This window comes from Mus musculus, chromosome X (genome assembly GCF_000001635.26).
Source record: "Mus musculus strain C57BL/6J chromosome X, GRCm38.p6 C57BL/6J".
NCBI classification, from domain to species: domain Eukaryota; kingdom Metazoa; phylum Chordata; class Mammalia; order Rodentia; family Muridae; genus Mus; species Mus musculus.
The window spans coordinates 167,350,228-167,369,952 of record NC_000086.7 but is presented as its reverse complement, the minus strand read 5'-3'; the positions used below and the strand labels follow the sequence as shown (position 1 = coordinate 167,369,952).

The 19,725-nt window shown below is 41.6% G+C and overlaps 1 protein-coding gene and 1 pseudogene across 2 annotated transcripts in view; both read left to right on the top strand.

Moving 5' to 3' along the window:
- The window catches only part of Prps2 (phosphoribosyl pyrophosphate synthetase 2), a 36,553-nt gene that overhangs the window by 12,920 nt on the left and 3,908 nt on the right, over positions 1-19,725 (top strand). For both annotated transcript variants that reach the window (NM_026662.5, NM_001313758.1), the window contains exons 3-6: positions 4,736-4,834; positions 6,284-6,408; positions 17,644-17,817; positions 19,279-19,438. In NM_026662.5, coding sequence (NP_080938.1) covers positions 4,736-4,834; positions 6,284-6,408; positions 17,644-17,817; positions 19,279-19,438 — 558 coding nt within the window. The remainder of the gene's footprint in view (positions 1-4,735; positions 4,835-6,283; positions 6,409-17,643; positions 17,818-19,278; positions 19,439-19,725) is intronic.
- On the top strand, positions 5,656-5,773 carry Gm26368 (annotated as a pseudogene).

Below are 19,725 nucleotides of genomic sequence, written 5' to 3'. Positions count from 1 at the left end.
GTGTATCTGTACATATGCTATAGCACACTTGTAATCAGAGGGCAATATTTTGGAATCAGTTTTCTCCTTCTACTTTTATGTAGGTCTAGGTCAAGCTTGTCTAGGTCAGGCTTGTATAACAAGCACTCTCACCTGCTGAGCTCCCTGGCTAGCCTTTTCAGCCATGACTTCTAATGGATCCGGGTAGTCAGCATGATTCAAACTATAGTAAGGAAACAGTTTACAGTTTCATTCTTGCATCCAATTGAATCTGTCAATCTGCCATTCAATGTGTAACATTTGCATTCTGTGAAGTTTTAAAAACTGACGTCTTCCTTTCAACCATGCAGCTTAGCCTGATGCTGGGTGGGCACTGAGAATTTGGTAGGAGAAAGAAGAAATGACCAGAACCTGGTAAGGTACTTCATTTCTTAGTCCACTGTTCCCATATCTCAGTGTCTGGGGACTGTGAGGACACCAACCATGATTTGAGATGGAGGAAGGTACTTCCTACTTCCTTTTTGATTTTTTTTTCAACTTTTTTTTTTCTGCTTCACTTAGGGAGGCAGAAAGCCAGGTGGTATTTGGATGTCATAGAAAGCCATGTGCTACATTTAACCTAGACAGAATATTCTTGTTGGCTACAGGAGGAGCTCTGGGCAGCCCTCCCAGGCTGTCTATTGTTCTTTTCTCTTCCTTTGGGACCGTATTGCCCACGGCCACTAATAGCACAGTGAAGTTCTGTGTAATTGCCTCTACCAAGAAGTACCAGTGGAAAGAGCCCAGAAAAAAATCTCAGGGCTTTAAAACATTTTCCAAACTTGTTTCATGTCTTTTTACCCTTTGCACTATGAATATAGAAAGGTTTATCTAGCTTTGATTTGTAAGTACCAGAACCCAAGCGCAGCTTCTCACAGGAAAGAAATGGTTTCATAAATGACCACTTAACACAATGGAATATTCACACAGGAAACTGGCAGTGATGTCATAGTAATTGTCAAAGGCATGATGTAAGCCCTGGAGTTGCAGCTTTGCAATGAAGTAGGCTCAGTTTTGAATTCAAATACCATAATTCACCTGGTTTGCCCTTTTTAAAACATATTTAACCTCTGCACCTTTGGTTTCCTTACTTGTAGACTAAGGACCATCTTAGCTGGTACAGTTGAAGCTCCTAGCCTATCATACACAAGTGAACAAGCTTTCTGAGAAGCACCAAATATTGGTGTTGTAGCCCATTGGATGGTTATGACACTTCAACTTCCATCATTTTAGTGTGGAGACTGCCATAGCCAATACGCAAAGAAATGGGTGTAACTGTCCCAATGATGCTTCATTTATGCACACTGAAATATGGGTTTTATGTCACCTTCACATGCTACAAAAATCTTATTTTTGTCTGTTTTCCAATGCTTTTATAAGAGACCTTTCCTAGCTGCAAACCAGGAATCAGGCAATTCTAACCTACCAGCTGACATTTGCTGGGTCCTGTAGTAGACACTCAGTAATTGCTAGTTCTCTTCCCTGGAGAGAACAGTGGATTGCGAGCCAGGCAGGGAATAATTACTTCTGAGAGAGTGAAGAAGGGCTGTCACCTTGAATTTTTTTTTAGAGTCATGTATAAGATTATGTTGATATTTTAATGATAAAGTGGTTGACACAAGTAAATTTCTTTAATCTTGTAATCTCTGTATGTGTTTGTATGTTTAGGGGAATGTGTGTCTGTGTGTAAGTCCTGCACACTTCCATGTGCCTGAGAAAGTGCATGAACTCAGACACCATTTTTCTGGTGTCTGGTGCTGCCTACCTTTTGTGGGTTTGTTTTTGTTTTGACTTGATGAGATTTCTCACTGGCCTGAAACGTGCCAGGTAGACAGCCTGAGAGCATCAAACCTGTCCCCTCCTTCCCAGCACAGGGTCGATAATGCCACAGCATTTTGATGTGGACTCTGAGCTTGCACTCAGCTGTTCATGCTCACAAGGCAAGTGCTTTGCCTACGTTAAATGCCACACTGATTGTTCTCTCTACAGGCTTATGGTTTGAATGAGAGTGGCCCTCTGGGTGTATATGTTTGAATGCTTGTTCTGAAGTTGGTGGGACTGTTAAGGAAAGATTGGGAAATGTGGCCTTGTTGGATGAAGTGTAAAGGTTTATCAGTGGGGCGTCTTTGAGGTTTGAGAAGCCCATGTCAGGCCAGACCTCTCCCCCCTCTCTTTCTCTCTCTTTGTATCTATCTCTTAATCATGGATGAGCTATAAGCTCTCAGCACTACTCTAGTACCACACCTGCCTTCCTGCTGCCATACTCCTTGCCAAGACAATCATGGACTTACCCTCTGAAAGTGTTAGCAATCCCCCAAATTAAATGCTTTCTTTCCTAAGTTCCATTGGAAGCCATATCTGAGGACCTGGAGCAGACTTCTGTTGGCCCCATGCTTGCTGCTTCCTTCTCTGAGTTCACAAGATCTTTGCTTAGTTGATTTAGAGGGCCTTGTTCTCTTGGTGTTCTCCAGCCCCTCGGGCTCTTCCACACAGTTCCCTGAGCCTTGAGGGAAGGGATTTGATGGAGACATCCCATTGAAACCTGAATGTTTCAAGGTCTCTCACTCTCTGCACACTGTCTAGTGGTAGGTCTCTGCATTTGTTCCCATCTGCTGCAGGAGGAAGCTTCTCTGATGATGGCTGAGCATGGCACTGATCTATGAGTACAGCAGAATGTCATTAGGCGTCATTTTATCACTAAGGTTTCTCTTTTTGACCAGTATTTGGTTTTACCCAAGGACCTTGGGCTATCTATTCACACATTCTTGGTCACCTAAACAGTGTCACTGTAGAAGAAAGGGGTTATTTCTGGTATTCTAAGAGGTACTTATTATTGTGATATTTGAACCAGACTTTGAAGGATCAAACACATGGGTGTAGCAAAGAATATGTGAGATTGGGGCAGCTAAGTATGCGAGACAAGGTCTTGGTGTTCTCTAGAGAAAGTGAACAGTCTACTATACAGGAAAGGGTGCTGCATCGGAGGCAAGGGAGAGCAATTTGCAGTTAGCTACAACCAGATTGACCAGAGTACTTGAATATTAAAGCTGAAAAAATTTCGATTCTTTCCCAAAGGCAACATGAAATACCATACAGGGGAGTTAAATAAAGATGGGAATATAGAGGAGATCAAAACAAACCCCCTCCCTTTTAAAAATAAGATGAAGAGAGGCTGGAAAAATGGCTCAATGATTGGGAACACAGGCTGTTGTTACAGAGGACCTGAGTTCTATTCCTAATCCACACGTGGTAGGTCACAAGCATCCATAACTCTACTTCCAAGGGATACAACGCTCTCTTCTGGCCTCTGAGGGTACTGCATGTACAGCATATGCAGCTGTTTATACATTCAGGCAAAAGACTCACACATCTATGTGTGTGTGTGTGTGTATGTATGTGTGTGTAAAGGAAAAACACTTCCCACTAGGCATGATTTTTCATGTCTTTAACCTCAGCTCTTTGGAAGTAGTACCAGGTATCAAGGCTAGCCTTGTCTACATAATGAGTTCCAGTACAGCTAGGGCTACATAGATAGACCCTGTCTCAAAACAGCAATAACAACAACAACAAAGCAAATAGAGAATACTTCCCTACAGTTTTACTTTTTAGAAAATCTGCTGGTGATGTTAGGAATGTTTCCGCTGATTCTGTGTGTATGTAATTATTGTAAAATTAATATATAGATGAATGTTATTTTATAATATTAACTATACTATTGATATTTGTTGGTTATATTTATAAACAATGTAAGATATATATATTCATTATAAGGTGATATGTATTTGTCTTTTAAACAATAGTGTTCGAAGGGAAATAAAGACAATATTCAATATTAACATTTTATACAATATTAAGATTGTATTTTCTTTTGTGGCTTGCATATAAGAATGTAATGGTGTTAATGACTAATCTCCTATACATGTCTGGACTATGTCTAATGATATCTGTGCAATCTCTTTGGTTGCTTTGATGTGGACTTTTTCATTGTCTGTGATTTATGATGTGGAAACTAAATCTATAAAGAAGTTACATAACTTTAGAAAAGGCATATGACAGAAGGGACAATGAACTAGTTTCTCTGAATGTTCATTTCTCAATTACCTATAACTGTTAATTCTTTCATTTGGCTTGTGTGTCACTGTTCCCGTCTAGAGCACTCTTCTGTCAGCTTTGGCTGGCCTTGCCTTAAAAGTGATTTCTTAAATCATCTTGTTGAACCTCTTTGTGTTTTCTTGCTATTTGAATTATAGGACTGTGACATTGCATTTGCACAGTTTGACTTTATCCCTTTAATATTTGTATTCTGTATGTAGTGTCAGGTGCATGGCTGCACAGTAGTGTAAGGCTGGAGATGTAGTTTAGTCAGTAGAATGCTTATCTGGGATACAGGGATTCCTGGATTTCAGCCTTAGTACCACAGAAGTTGAGCATGGTGGCACATGCCTATAATCTTAACATTCAAGAGGTAAAGGCAGGAGGATCAGGAGTTCAAGGTCAGCTTGAAGACTCAGGGTCAGTAACAAGCAAACAAGCCATGCCAAGTAGTAGTATATATTTAGTTACCAAATCCAATGTATCAAATATATCTTTTGTTGTTATAACTTATAATTTTTCTTATTGGTTCCATCTGATTCGGTTTTCTCATGACTATCATTGTGAGAGGAATCTAACAGGTTCCATCTTTTTCTGATATTAAATCCTTGTTTCTATTTTTTAGAGTCGTGCTCCAATTTCTGCTAAACTTGTGGCCAATATGCTGTCAGTTGCTGGGGCTGATCACATCATTACCATGGACCTGCATGCCTCTCAGATCCAGGTACAAACATTGTGTTTCTGTCCACGGTTAGGTCCTAACTCCCTTAACTAATTTTGAAAGATTTTGAGTCTGCACAGCTACTGTCCTGGCTGGCTGTCTTTCCTGTGGATGCCACCATTCCTAACACACCTTGCCTCCAATTCATTTATGAGGAACAGAAATGCTTTCTTATATGTTTTGTGGTTCCATCTAAGCTTCTGTAAATTAGTTAGTGTAGTAGTGCATATTGTGTGTGTTTGTGTACATTGCATGTCTTCCTCAATCACTCGTCAGCTTAAGTTTTGATGACTCGGTCTCTCACTGAACCTGGATCTCATCAATTCAGGAAAGTTGGCTGACCGATGAGCTCCAAGGATCTGCATACCTCTCCTTTCCCAACACTGGGGTCACAGAATGTGCAGCATATGCTTGTACAGCAAGTTTTCTATACATTCACACACCAGGCCATCTCCCTAGTCCTGCAATACACATTTTTAGTTTCTTCATAACTTTCTCTTTTGTCACAAAGACGGACCACATTTCTCAGTACCTACTTATGATATATAATGAATGTGAAGTATTTGATGTGTGCTTAAGTGCTAAAACAACAACAAAAATCCACCTGTCTTCCAGTTTGTCCTGCAATGCTGTTCTTTCTCTCGGTGCACATAAATATCAGAGCATGCCTAGGAAATGGACTGGACTGAAAGATGCCTTGTGGCATCGCAATTGTTAGATTTAATTCTGTAACAGTTACCCACAGGGATACTGGTGTATAAAAGTATCTTTTGGATCAATAGTTCAAATGTTATTGAAAGATAGCAATTACCTTTTAAAAAAATCTGTATCCAATTAAACTAAGTCCCTTTCCCCGTGGAGCGTGCTGTGCCGTGGCTGCAAACAGTAGGCTTCTTGGGAGGTTTTATATAGGGGTTTCTCTAAGAGACCTTGGGGACTGAACTTTCTGGTGAATAGTCTTGTCGCTTATCTCATCTTGTCACCAGTCCAGGCTTCAGAGAGGTATATGGATCACCATTGGGAAGCCCCAGGGCACAGTGGGCAAGGTTCACATTGGCCAGCCCATCATGTGTATAATACCAACCTGTAAAACAAGGATTTATGCGATTGAGGTCCTACACAGGGTTAAGTTCAAGTTCCCTAGCTGACAGAAGAGCCACATCTTTTGAGAGAGAGAGAGAGAGAGAGAGAGAGAGAGAGAGAGAGAGAGAGAGAGAGAGAGAGAGCACCAAGTTTAATGCGGATGAATCTGAAGAGATGTTATCGAAGAAGCAACATTTTCTCAACAAGCGTGGGACAAATATGTCCCTAATCATGGTCCCTCAGGCATGTGGTAGGACTCTGTGTTCCTGAGGCTTTCTGCTGTGCTTAACCCTTGACCCTGCCAATCATGTACTCTAATAAATCTCACATTCAATCGGAAAACCAAGTGACATTGATTTTCCTCCTTAGGGTTTCTTTGATATTCCTGTGGATAATTTATATGCAGAACCTGCAGTTCTTCAGTGGATTCGGGAGAACATCACTGAATGGAGAAACTGTATTATTGTTTCTCCAGATGCTGGAGGAGCCAAAAGGTACCATACAAGTGATACCATACACATCTCACCTACTACTTTCCTGACTTCTGTATTTCTCTATGTCTTAAGGGAGAAAGCATGCCTTGTTCGCTGGGGGAAATAGTTGAGTAGTTAAAGCTAATGTCCCACAAGCTTGAGGACTGAAGTTGGGTCTGAAGAGCTTATATAGATGCTGAGTACGCTTTACGGTCTGTCTGTGATTTTAGCCTTGGAAGACAGGGATGGGGGAATTCCCCAAGCTATCTAACTAGCTCAGCGTTTAATTGAGAAACACTGCATCAAAAAATAAGGTAAAAGAGCAATCAAAGCACATTCCTGACATTAACTTGGAGCCTCCACATGTGTGTGCATACATGCATACCACACAAAAACACACTGACAACCTTTATAGATAGCATGCTTAGTGTGTGTGTCCCCGCGCACGTGTGTGCGTGTGTGTGTATGTGTCTGTGTGTGTGTGTGTGTGTGTGTGTGTGTGTGTGTGTGTGTGTGTGTGTGTGTGTGTGTTTGCTGGGGATAGTATTATAATGTAGCCCTGCCCCCACCAGGAAGTTTGCTTTTAATTATGCAACATTTTATTTTGTAAATGAGCAACTGAATAGGTCTCAGGCTTTGCCTCCAGAACAGAAACCCATCACTGTCCCAGCATTTCACATCATTCATGAAAATAAAACAAACACACACATACATTCTATATAATAAGAATTTTAATTAACACAATTGACTGAATTAGTCCTTCTAACCACAAACACTTGACTGGAGCAGGCACAATAGAAACCAGTTTTTCAAAATGTATATGGAACAACAAGAAAGGGGGCTAAAGTCTGTCTACATTACAGATGGGGCTGGACTGTACTCTGGTGTTCTGGGGGATGTGGGTGAGATGAGAAGGGGAAGGCAGCTTGGCCTGTCCCACCTATTCAAGTGCCTCCCTAAAGCAGGATGCGAAAAGCTAGGTCCCTAGCCAATAAGCAGAGCCTTTGGCTGAGGGAGAAAGTAGTCACCCATGAGAAATCCAACCACAAGTTTGTGCCACAGGCAGGTGAATATGAGGTCTCCCTGGGGTGTTGGACTCCCTGGACTAAGAAAATTAATACAAAATTAGTCTGACACTGCAGTACCTCTATGGAGAAAGACTTCTACAGTTTGAGTTGGTAGGGTATCAGTCACTGTACCATGTGACCTGTCAATCTGATCATCCAAAATCAGCCAGCCCTGAGGGACTAACATGCCCGGATTCCTTGTGTATAGATAGCCACCAGGGCACAGGCAGCCAGTACTTAGGAGATGTAGAATGACTGGCAAATGAACAGGTTTAACGAGAAACTGAGCGTGCTGCCACAGTGGCAACCTAAGGACATAGCCCTGAGTGGCAGTGTCAACCAGCTCTATGGAGAGCTTCAAGGGGCGCACGAACCACTAGGGGATGTGGTGTTGTGGAGGCAACAAGAATAAGATTATGCTGGTCCTACACACTGCCCACACTGCAAACTGAGCCTTAGGACCCTGAGCCTTGGAGAACTTGCCAGCTGCTATCTGGGAAGACAAACCTGGTGGAGTGGAGTGGAGTTGCCAAGGTAGGGGCTGCCATAAGAAAGGGAAAGGGAAAAGAGAACTCTCCGCACCAACTAAAGTAAAGAGGTTTATTGATGGGAGTCAATCATTTGAGTCCAGGGTAAAGAATGAAGATCAAGCTTCAGAACAACCCAAAAGGGCAGTGATCTTGGGTGTGTCTCAGTGGTGGAACCTTGGCAGTCAGGCTCATAGCCCTGGATTTCTTCTCTAGCACTGCATAGACACATTTGAGTACACACATACACACACACACACACACACACACACACACACACACACTCATTCTCATGTACCTTCTCCTCACTTGTTGATATCTTCATCTCCTTGCAGCCCTAGAATCACACTTAAAAAGACTTAAGAGTGGCCAATAAAGTAATCCCAATGCATTGCGTTCCCTGGTTCTCAGAAGAGCACATGTGTTGGGCTCTTAGCTGCTGTCCAACAGCCACTGGTTCTCAGCACAGAAGAGAAGAAAACAGGGCAGGTAACTGGAGAGGGACTCTCTGACAGCTGCTGGAAGTGCCTCTGCACAGGAAGGAGACTCACATGAACGACAGTGGCAGTTAGGTTCCCAAGCCCCCAACTATGCAGGTGTCTTAGTCAGGGTTTCTATTTCTGCACAGACATCATGACCAAGAAGCAAGTTGGGGAGGAAAGGGTGTATTCGGCTTACACTTCCACATTGCTGTTCATCACCAAGGAAGTCAGGACTGGAACTCACACAGGTCAGGAAGCAGGAGCTGATGCAGAGACCATGGAGGGATGTACCTTACTGGCTTGCTTCCCCTGGCTCGCTCAGTCTGCTCTCTTATAGAACCCAAGACTACCAGCCCAGAGATGGTCCCACCCAAAAGGGGCCCTCCCCACTTGATCACTAATTGAGAAAATGCCTTACAGTTGGATCTCATGGAGGCATTTCCTCAACTGAAGCTCCTTTCTCTGTGGTAACTCCAGCCTGTGTCAAGTTGACACAAAACTAGCCAGTACAGCAGGGTTGGGCTTGGGAGCTAGCAGTAGTCCATTCTCTAGCCCAGAGCATGATGAGCACATGTGACCTTGGGCAAGCCATTGAAGTTTTCCCAGGTCATGTCTTTTTAACCATGTGAGTGACTTTGCAGAGTCATTTCTCCTGGATTTCTTCCATATCAACTTTGCAGTTGATTTGGAAGCTTCCCAAAGTCATGAGGTAGAACATGCATTCACATCATTCAAATCTCTTCTAGGCTAAGGGGTCCGGGGTGTTAGATAACTTGGGTTATAACAGCAGTAGGGGATTCAGAATATTTTCAGATTTCTGCAACTGTTACTGGTAACCACCTCCACACATTTTCATCACACCAAGAGGAAAAATCCCATGCCCCTTAGCAGTTGCCACCCATGTCCCCTGATCCCATTGGTTACTCCAGTGTCCCTCTATGGGAAGACACATAAAAAATGTGTTCATATCAATTGATCATACAGCAAATGACCATTTTCTCTGGCATAAAAGAAAAAAGAAAATAGAACTTTGGCCCAAGCAAGTCTAAAGAATAATAGATTCCATGGAGTTCTTTTGGCCCTTTCCCTTTTCCTATCCCAACTGTCTCTATCTATAGCCAAGAATATCATTCATACTTTCAGCAAAAATATTGAAACAGAGGCTAGTAAGATGACCCAGGAGTTAAAGGTGTCTGTATCCCAGTCTGATAACCTGAGCTTAATACCTGGGAGCCTCATAAGAGAAGACCTATTTCTTCAATATATTCTGACTGCCACACTTGTGCTTTGGCATACATGCATACACACACACACACACACACACACACACACAGTAATAAAAAATTAAAGCAAATTGAAAGAAAATAGAAAAGGTAACTCAGCTTCATCAAGTACTGTTGTTCTTTCCAGTGTTAGGGTAGTGTTCAAACATACATCCCCTGGTTCCATAGACGCAGACTACCGGTAATGTGTTCCCATGATTTGACTGTGGAACCTTTCCCCCAGCCTCCTTTGCCTGCACACTTGCGCCACAGCTGCGTTGGGGGTTGTAGAACCTGGGAGGCAGAGTGTCACTAGAAGAAGGTCATTGTGGGGTTGTAGTTTATAACCCAGATCAGCTTCTGCTTGGGTCTCTGCTTCCTGTTCCTCTAAGATGTGGCAAATAGAAGCCACCTGCTCCTGCCACAAAGAAGTTGCCTACTACCAGCCATTTTCCTATCCTGGTGGGCTTTATTTCCTTAAATCATGAGCCGAACGAAGTTAACCCTCTCCGCTTTGAGTTGTTCTTTGTCAGGGTTTGGTCACAGCAGTAAAAATAACACAGATGCGGCACACACTTCTCCACAGAGGTTCTTAAAAAGCGAACTCGCTATATTTTACCAGTAATTCTATAGTTATCTAACATATATTCTTGATCATTTCTCAAGGGAGGGGGGATTTATTTTGCTTTGTGATTTGAAGGTACAGCCTATTATGGCCAGGAAGGCGTGGCATCAGGAGCATATAGCAGCTAGTTGCTTTGCATTCTTAGTCAGAACAAAACACAAATGCTGGGTCTTAGTGCCCCTCTTTTCTATTTAGTGAAAGAAACCATTTCAACAGTGCCATGTATTTTCAGGGTTACCTGGTTGTTTTCATAGCTGTGTAATAGTCTCTCTCGCGCGCGCATGTGTGTATGTGTGTGTGTGTGGTCCTTCCCATGCTACTCATTCATAAACACTGTTGTTTGTGTGAAACACTGTTGTTTGTGTGATACAAATTTAGCAGAATTGTCTGACCTTTTGCATAGTTGTCTAAATAAGATACATTCCTAAAATTAAAACTGCCAGCCCAAAGGCACAGGACATTTAAGTTTTGGTGGACAGAGCTCAAAGTGGGTCTTTCAGAAAAGATATTCCAGATAGTGTTGTCCAGTATGGCTGCCAGAGTCTTGGTACCCACCCTTGCTCACATAGTGTATAATCAGTTTCAGTTGGCCTATGAGGCAAGTAGCCTGAGATATATCTTCTTGTGAACTTGGTTGTTAGGAGTGAAGTCAGGCATCCTTTCTGGTGTGATGGTTTTTTTCTATGAGTACAAACTTCCGTGTCTTAGCTGGAGACGTTTACCTGCGGATTGGCAAAGGTAGGCTATTACCTTTTAATGAGTATCTCAGGTATTTCCCCAGTTTTTTAACTGCCTCCCACTTTTATATTCTTATTCCCTAAAGAACTTTGAAAACCATCTTATACTTACATTTTGGCTTCTGGGCCTATGAAGCACTTGCCTTTCCCTTAAATTTTTTCTTCGCTTATGATTTTGCATATTTTCAAAGGTCTCTTTTTCTCTTTTAATGTTCTGATTTTTCTTGCATTTGACATTTATTGGGAAATAAAAAGTAAAATAAAAATCCAATTCCCACCTATCCTCCACCAGCTATCTAGTCATTCAAGAGCTATTGAATTATCCATCCTTTCTGTATTGGTTTAAAACAACATTTTTTATTATATACTAAGTTCTTCTGTCCCTTGCAAACTCCCACTTTTAAAAATCACAGAAGAGGGTTTGGGAGATACTCAGTGGATAAGTGTTCTTTCTGCTTAAGTGTAAGGACCTGAATTTAAATTCCTAGCACCTGTTTAAAAAGCTAGGCATGACCACATACCCTGTAACTTTAGCACTGTGACGCATATGGACAGAATGATCGGTGTGACTTCCTGGCCCAGCCTAGGCCCAGGTTCAGTGAGAGACCCTGCTTCAAAGTATAAGGTAGAAACTGATAGAACAAGCATTTTGATGGATACCTCTAGCCTCTGGGCATTTGAACCTGCACATACATGTCTCTCTCTATGTCACAGTTTGACAGTGTATGTGTGTGTGTGTGTGTGTGTGTGTGTGTGTGTGTAGGGAGGGAGGGAGAGAGAGAGAGAGAGAGAGAGAGAGAGAGAGTGAGAGAGAGAGAAAGAGAGAGAGAGAGAGATTGAGACTAGAACAGAGTAAGTGACCAAATTTAAAATGTTTTTCTGTTTAAAACTCTTCAGAATGCTCTCATGTAGCCACTCTTGCTCCCTGTGCTGGGAAAGACGGGCTCTTTAGGGATCTACAGCACATGTAGGAATTTGTGTCACGTCTTTTCTCTTTACCTGGTCTGCTATACTTCCGTGTCACCATCATATATTGCAATGGGCTACTCTCCCACTGACACTCCCCCTTGAGCAGCCTGGCAAGTCGTGCATGTCACATAGAGTTTATGATAAGATATTGTTGGCTTTTTTGCTTAATGCAAAGTCATATTCCACTAGAGAAAATATCTGTTTATCTGGACTATCGAGACTGTTTTAGAGAAAGCTTTGAGGTCAAATCTCTCCAAGTAAGGCTTGCTCTTGCCACAGGAGGTCACTCTTGGGTAGTCTTTGAAGCTTAATTGAGTTGATGAGGAACACTGACTAATAAGAAAGAAGTCTCCCTATAGTAAATCTGTGTGTGTGTGTGTGTGTGTGTGTGTGTGTGTGTGTGTGTGTGTACATATATAGTAAATAGAAATGTAAAGGGTTGTGGGTCAAACTAGGTGCTTAATATAACCTTTTTTTTCTTGATTATATATACTCTGAACATGTGGTATCAAAAAATTGGAAACTTGGAAAGAAGAATTTAATACTTTATAGCATTAGAGACATCAGTAGGAATGATTTAGTGTACTTGATGTCCTGAGAATTCACATACAGATGGCGGCTTCCAAGGCTTGTCCTCTGACCTTCACAGGCATAGGGTAGCCTGTACATGCCTGCACTCACACCCATACTACTAACAAGTAACATTTGAACAGTGTATATATGGAGAGATTGCTCAGAGAGTAAACTGCTTGCTGTATAAGTGTGTTGCCCTGAGTTTTACATTGGTGCCCAGCACCAATAGAAAAGCTCGGTGTGTCTCTTAACACTAGTGAGACAGAGACAGACAGATTCCAAGGGCTTGCTGGCCAGCCAGCCAGTCTAGCCATAACAGTGAACTTGGGGTTCTGTGAGAGGCCTGGCTCCAAGGATAAGGTGGAAAGTGATGGAAGAAGACACCCAACACCACATTCTGGCTTCCACACATAACAGGCACCAAACATAGTTTTTATTCTAGCTCTTTCCACCTCCGATTTCAATGGGATTTGTTGTATTAACCTCTCTTATGGGGGACACATCGAGTCTCCATTGTGTATGTGGAATTAATTCCATGCAGCTTTCTCAGGAAATGATAATAGTATAGCGACCTAGGGGATTTGGGGAAGGAATCTTTCCCTTTCGCTAATGCTGCATAAACTAGCAAGTCATTGACATGTCTGGAACTCCACCCAGATCAGGTGTCTATGGGCCTCAGTGCCAAGAGCCACAGAGCTCACTTTCTTTCCCTGGCCTCTCTGCCTTTCTGCCTGCCTGCTTGCAGTGGGATTATAAGGTTACACCTGGACTTAGAGCTTCAACCACAAACTGTAGTGGCTTCCACTGCTGTGCTGTGGACAAGGGGCCCTTCCTGTTTCATACCACACAAATAAATAGAAGTTATTCCGTATCTACATTTTACATAATCTGCCCAAGCATCTTTTCTTGAAAAAAAAAAGCTGTCTCATGTTCTGAGAGCCCACCTTTTCTTAATTGGAGTTTAAAAGGCTGATCATGAAATTGGCATGTGCATAGTATATACTTGAAAATGATTATGGGGCAAAAAGTTTTACCTGCCTTCAAATTATAGACTTCTTCTTTGAATTAACTGTTTAAGTAGGGAAACTTGGTAGATGGACAGTGTTAGAAAGGAAAGTTGTCTGCTGCTATGACTACGGTTTGGGTTCCTGCTGTGGTTTTCTTGAAATGAATTTTCAGGTTGTATACTTTGCCTAGTCATATCTTCAATCTGCCTTTACTGTGGAAGTGCAATTTTAGTAGCTATAAATTCATAGCCTGACTCCAGGGTGGATGCTGAGAATTTCTGACATTCTTTTCTAGGTAACCCGTCTTTACCCTTTACCTCTTTTAAGACATCATATTTTCCGTAGTTTTATTGTACTTGCTTAGGGGATTCATTTATTCAGTTTATTGCTCAGAGGATTAGAGTCTTCCAGTAGTTCTAGAAAATTCTCAGGCATTGTTTCCTTAAAGTATGCGTGTGTGTGTGTGTGTGTCTGTCTGTCTGTCTGTCTGTCTGTCTGTCTGTCTGTGTGAGAGAGAGAGAGAGACGGGTGGGGGGAGCTCCAGAGGTCAGCCTTTGGTGTCATTCTTCAGCAGCTGTCTGCCTGTGTTTTCTGAGACAGACTTTGTAACTGTGACCTAGAGTTCCCAGTTAGTCAGCCTACCTAACCCACTACCACAGGAATCCTACCTCTCCCAAAACTGGGATAACAGACACATACCGCTTCACCAAGCTTTTAGGTAATTGGTAGGGCTCAAACTCTGAACTTCGTGTGTTTGTGTGGCAAGCACTTTACCTGCTAAGCCACCTCCCATCCTCTTTTTCTCTTGACAGAGGACAGCTAGCTACTTCTGCCTCTTTGCACTCAGTTCTTCATGACTTTAAGCTCATTTTACATGTTTCTGATCTCTCCCTTTTTGGATTACATTCTAGACTCTAACTTCATCTTACCTTTAATCCACTCTATCTAGGTTTTTGCATTTTGTTGGCTGCTATGTTTATAAGTTCAATAAAATTTAAATATACTATTTTCTATTTCACACACAAAAAAACATTTCTTTTCTCCCAACTCTTTTTTTAAAATTATTACTATTTGTAAGTACACTGTAGCTGTCTTTAGACACTCCAGAAGAGGGCCCCAAATTTTGTTACGGATGGTTGTGAGCCACCATGTGGTTTCTGGGATTTGAACTCAGGACCTTCAGAAGAGCAGTAAGTGCTCTTAACCACTGAGCCATCTCTCCAGCCCTTCTCCCAACTTTTGATTGGGCATTCCTTATTACCCTTTTATTCTTATCCAGGCATCCATTTTATTGTTTTAACATGAAAAATTCCTTCATCTTCATTTTCAACTTATTCCAGTGGCTCATTCTTTGGTCTTATGATTTTGTTACAGCTGTTTCTGGCTTCCAGTTTGAGTGTCTTGCTATCCTTGGATGTCTTATGTCCCCCCCACCCCCCAGCCCTTTTGTAGAATCCTGAGATGTTGTATAATCCTGAAAGGATTTGCACATATTTCTTTTGAGTTCCTTGAAGAACTACCCCAAATTATCACTTTTAGATTCAACTCTCTGCTTGTGGGTTTTCATCCCATACATAATGGGAACTGAAATAAGCAGCCATCAGGTGAGCTGAGATGTGGTTTAGCATGTTCTAAAAACATCTGACCTTCACCCAGAATCAGAAATGAGGCAAGGTCAATGCCCTTCCTGTTCCCATAGGGGCAGGACACTATATACGCTTATCTGACAGCTGCACATTTGGTCATATTGGGTAAAAGGTATTGAGGCTGTGAGAATTATGACCGAATAAGTTGTATGAAGTTCCATATGTTCTAGCAATTTATCTCCTAGATTAATGCTCAGAAGATTTGAAGAAAGGGGTTCATCTATGCATATGCCAAAATGCATAGCCACACAATTAATAGATATGGGGTTTCCTTTTGCTTTTGTGATATGTTTTGGAACTAGACAGAGTTTAGTAGCTGTATATCATTGTGAATACACTTAATGCTGTAAAAAATACATATGCTATATATATTTTACTATAATTTTCAAAACTACTAGTCATGTTGAAAGTGTTCAGACTTTGGACATGGTACACTGAGTGAAGTACTAACATTGTGTGTGTCATGTTGCTCCCTCAGTCACAAAAAGTGAGTTTTCTCAGACAGTTGTCTACTTCCTTTGTCTTGATGGAATCACATACTCCTTTTGTAGTTGTCATCTGTAGACAACATGATGAATAGGCCTCTATGAAATGAATATCTTCCATGCACTGCTTCTAAATTTCGATATATTTGTGTTAGTCCCTCCATTTTTTTTAAACCTGAATTATACTGTGATTGATACTTGTTTTAAAAATTAAAACAGGGAAACCCTTAATGCCACATTGTACTGGTGCACTATTTTGAAAGAGGTTTCATAATCAGAGTGTATTTTTCTCAGACAAACCCAAAATGTCATGGGCTCACTCCCTACCCTGACTTCCCATTCTCTCACATGCACACTCGGGTTCTCCTGGGTCGGAAACAATGAACAGTCACACTGGATGGCAGAGGAACTAGATTCAGGCAGGCAACTTCTGACAATGTAATACTCTACTGTTATGTGGAAAGTTTTCAGTTGAGAACCATGCAATTGAGGTTTATTTTTAAATCTCACTTTTTATATTGTTTGATAATGTCATACATGTGTATAATATGTCTTCCTCAAATCCTCACTCCCCTCTCTCACCTCCAGTTTTGCTCCTACCCCCCTCCACACACACTTTTCCTTCCTAACTTCATTTGTTATTTTAAAACTTGACTTGAGCTGGGCAGTGGTGGGGCATGCCTTTAATCCCAGCACTCAGGAGGCAGAGGCAGGTGGATCTCTGAGTTCAAGGCCAGCCTGGTCTACAGAATGAGTTCCAGGAAAGCCAGGGCTACACAGAGAAACCCTGTCTCGAAAAAACAAAAACCAAACCAAAACAAAACAAAACTTGACTTGAGAGATGACTTAGAAGTTGAGAACACTGGTTCCTTTTCCAAAGGACCAAGGTTTGATTCCCAGCCCTTACATGGTAACTCACACCCATCTGTGACAGTTCCAGGAGATCCAACACTCTCTTCTGGATTCCATGGGCACAGTACACACATGGTACACCAGTCAATACATCTATGCATATAAAACAAAAATAAAATTTAAAAGACCTTCATGTTCTGAGTAAGTTTACAATTTTGTGTTGGGCAGTATTCATAGTTGTCCTTGGCTACATGCAGCCTATAGATTTTCAGGTTGAGTAGTACATCTCCACAGAAACTCATTAAGCCTAAATGATGCCCCTTTTCACAAGGCTGCAGATTGCCTGGGTGTACTAACAAAGACGTTTATCCCTAACTTGGTTCCGGAAACCAAGAAAATGTCTAAGTTTTAAGCACCTTGTCTTAAGTTGTTCCTGTGAGTTTTAAATGAACTCCCAAATCCTAACAAATGCAGTATCAGTTTCTTAACCAACAGTCTTATCTAGCTGCTAGGGTGCCCTGACATATGTGGTAAGATGCAATAGATGCAAAGTTCATCATTAGCCTGTTTTTCCATGTAGATTGTGTGGTATAGGGTCTCAACTATGCCTGGTATGACAAGTGTGGCCCAATCCTTTTCATTACCTTCACTGTGGTTGCTTGCTGAATATTTAAAATATGTTTTTCAAAAATAGATTTTATTTTTGTTTTCAGTGCTAGGGGTGGAATTCAGGGACTCATATATGCTCATGAAAATTCTGTGACAGAGTTTCTCAGTGAGGGCCTGCCTGGAGTTCACTAAATGGGCTAGCATGGCTTGCCAACAAGACCCAGGGATCTGCCAGTTTCTGATTCCCCAGTGCTAGGATTATAGACATCTGCTATCATTCCTGACTTTTTAAACATGAGCTCTGGGGATTGAACGGGGTCCTTATTCTTCCAAGGCAAGCATTTCCCATTGAGTCATTTCTTCAGCCTAGTGCCCAGCAATATATTCTTAGACATTCCCTTGCTTCTTTCCACAGGGTTACATCAATTGCAGACAGACTGAATGTGGAATTTGCTTTGATTCACAAAGAGAGAAAGAAAGCAAATGAAGTGGACCGGATGGTTCTCGTGGGTGATGTGAAGGACCGTGTGGCCATCCTGGTAGACGACATGGCCGATACATGTGGTACCATCTGCCATGCTGCAGATAAGTACGTAGGGTTGCTCAGAATGACAAGAGAACATCTCCTTAGGAAAGAAAAACATCATTTTAAAATTTTATTTGTTGTTCATATATGTGTATGTGCATGCGTGCGTGCGTGCGTGCATGTATGTGTATGCATACATATGCATTGGGAAGGCATATGTGCTATGGTGCAATGCTGGGAGTCAGAGGATGACTTTAATGAGCTAATTCTCCTCTTCCACTATGAATCACAAAGATTGAGCTAAGATTGTCAACCAACTTACCCACCAAGCATCCATTATTTGAAATTTAGCCTGCTTTTCTTTTCTTTTTTTTTTCTTTTCTTTTTTTTCTTTTTTTTCTTTTTTTTTTTTTTTCTTATTACGTATTTTCTTCAATTATATTTCCAATGCTAGCCTGCTTTTCTTAATTGTTGCTGATGAATTGACAGTGGTGTTTTAGGCCAAAGGAAACAAACACCACCACCCCCAAAAGCCCATGGGCTTTTTTTTATTTTCCAGGTTGGGCTTTCAGGTCATTTTTGAAAGTCAAGAAAGTTTCCCTAGAAATCAGTCCCAGAAAGACAAAGATAAGATGTTTGTTTGTTCCATCCTTGCTTCCTTCAGCTCAACTTTTGGGCTAGCTTCATAGCTCATGTGGCTATAAAGCTATACTTGGAAGGCAAGGAGCCTCTCCCCACTCCCTTGGCTACACTTGGCTGTGGAATCCTTGTTGAGATGCTCTCGCTGTCTCACTGGTAATTTTCTGACTTGATTACTTATCATATGTTTTGGCACTATTGGTTGAAATCAGTGGTTCTCAACATGGAATAGTTGGTTCCCTGAATAGTATTTGACAATCTCTAAAGTTGACATTGGTTGTCACATTTAAAGACATGGGAGTGTTGCTAGTGTGTGGACTAAGGATGCTGCTAAATTTTCCTTACAATGGACAATCTAGCCCCCTGAGACAAAAAAAAATAATTATGTAGATATAAGTGTCAGGGTTGATATTCTTTAATTTAATTGAATACAAACATTGTGCTAACATATACATTTAAAAGATTGTAGTTTGGGATAATAAATGCAGATGAATTTTGTCCCATCCTTTCTTTTATAGTGCACACTTTTCACTTGTAATGTTGAGACAAGGTAGACTATTTCAAGAATATTTAAATATTTGTGGACACGTAATTCTTTTGAGATGAGACCTTGCTCAGTAGCTCTGGCTTGTTTTGTCTTCCTGTCTTGGCCCCCCTAGTGCTAGGGTTACAAGTGTACACTACATCTAGTAACTTTTTGCCTTTTTAAAAATGGTTTTAGAGCTTTATTGTAGAAAGGCAGGGGGGAAGAGAGAAGGTAGAAAGAGAGAGGGAGAGGCCAGCCATGGCCACATGGAGAGAAGAGGGAAGAGAGAGAGAGAAGGAAGGCTATAGAGTAAGAGAGGGAAAAACTTAGAGAGCAATGTTTTGTCTTTTATTGTGCAGGTTACTCTCAGCTGGTGCCACCAAAGTTTATGCTATTCTTACCCATGGAATCTTCTCTGGGCCAGCTATTTCCAGAATAAATAGTGCTGCCTTTGAAGCTGTTGTTGTCACCAACACAATTCCACAAGAGGACAAAATGAAACACTGCTCCAAAATTCAGGTACTATCTATACCCCAGGCAGATCCATGCATCAAGGCACCTGCTTCAGACTCTTCAATATTATCCAGCCTTCTGTTTGCTAAGGCAGATGCTAGCAGAGACCAAAGTTTCTCATCCCAATGGAATATCAGTCAGCTTAGATCTCTCAGAAATGCCAAAATTGAGAGGTGAATGGCCACTATTTGGAAATAGCCAATGGGAAAAAAATGAAGGAAGGCAGGCAGGCAGGATGGAAGGAAATGGAGAGGACAGGAGGCTGGGATGGAATGCTGTTGGTAGAGCACTTG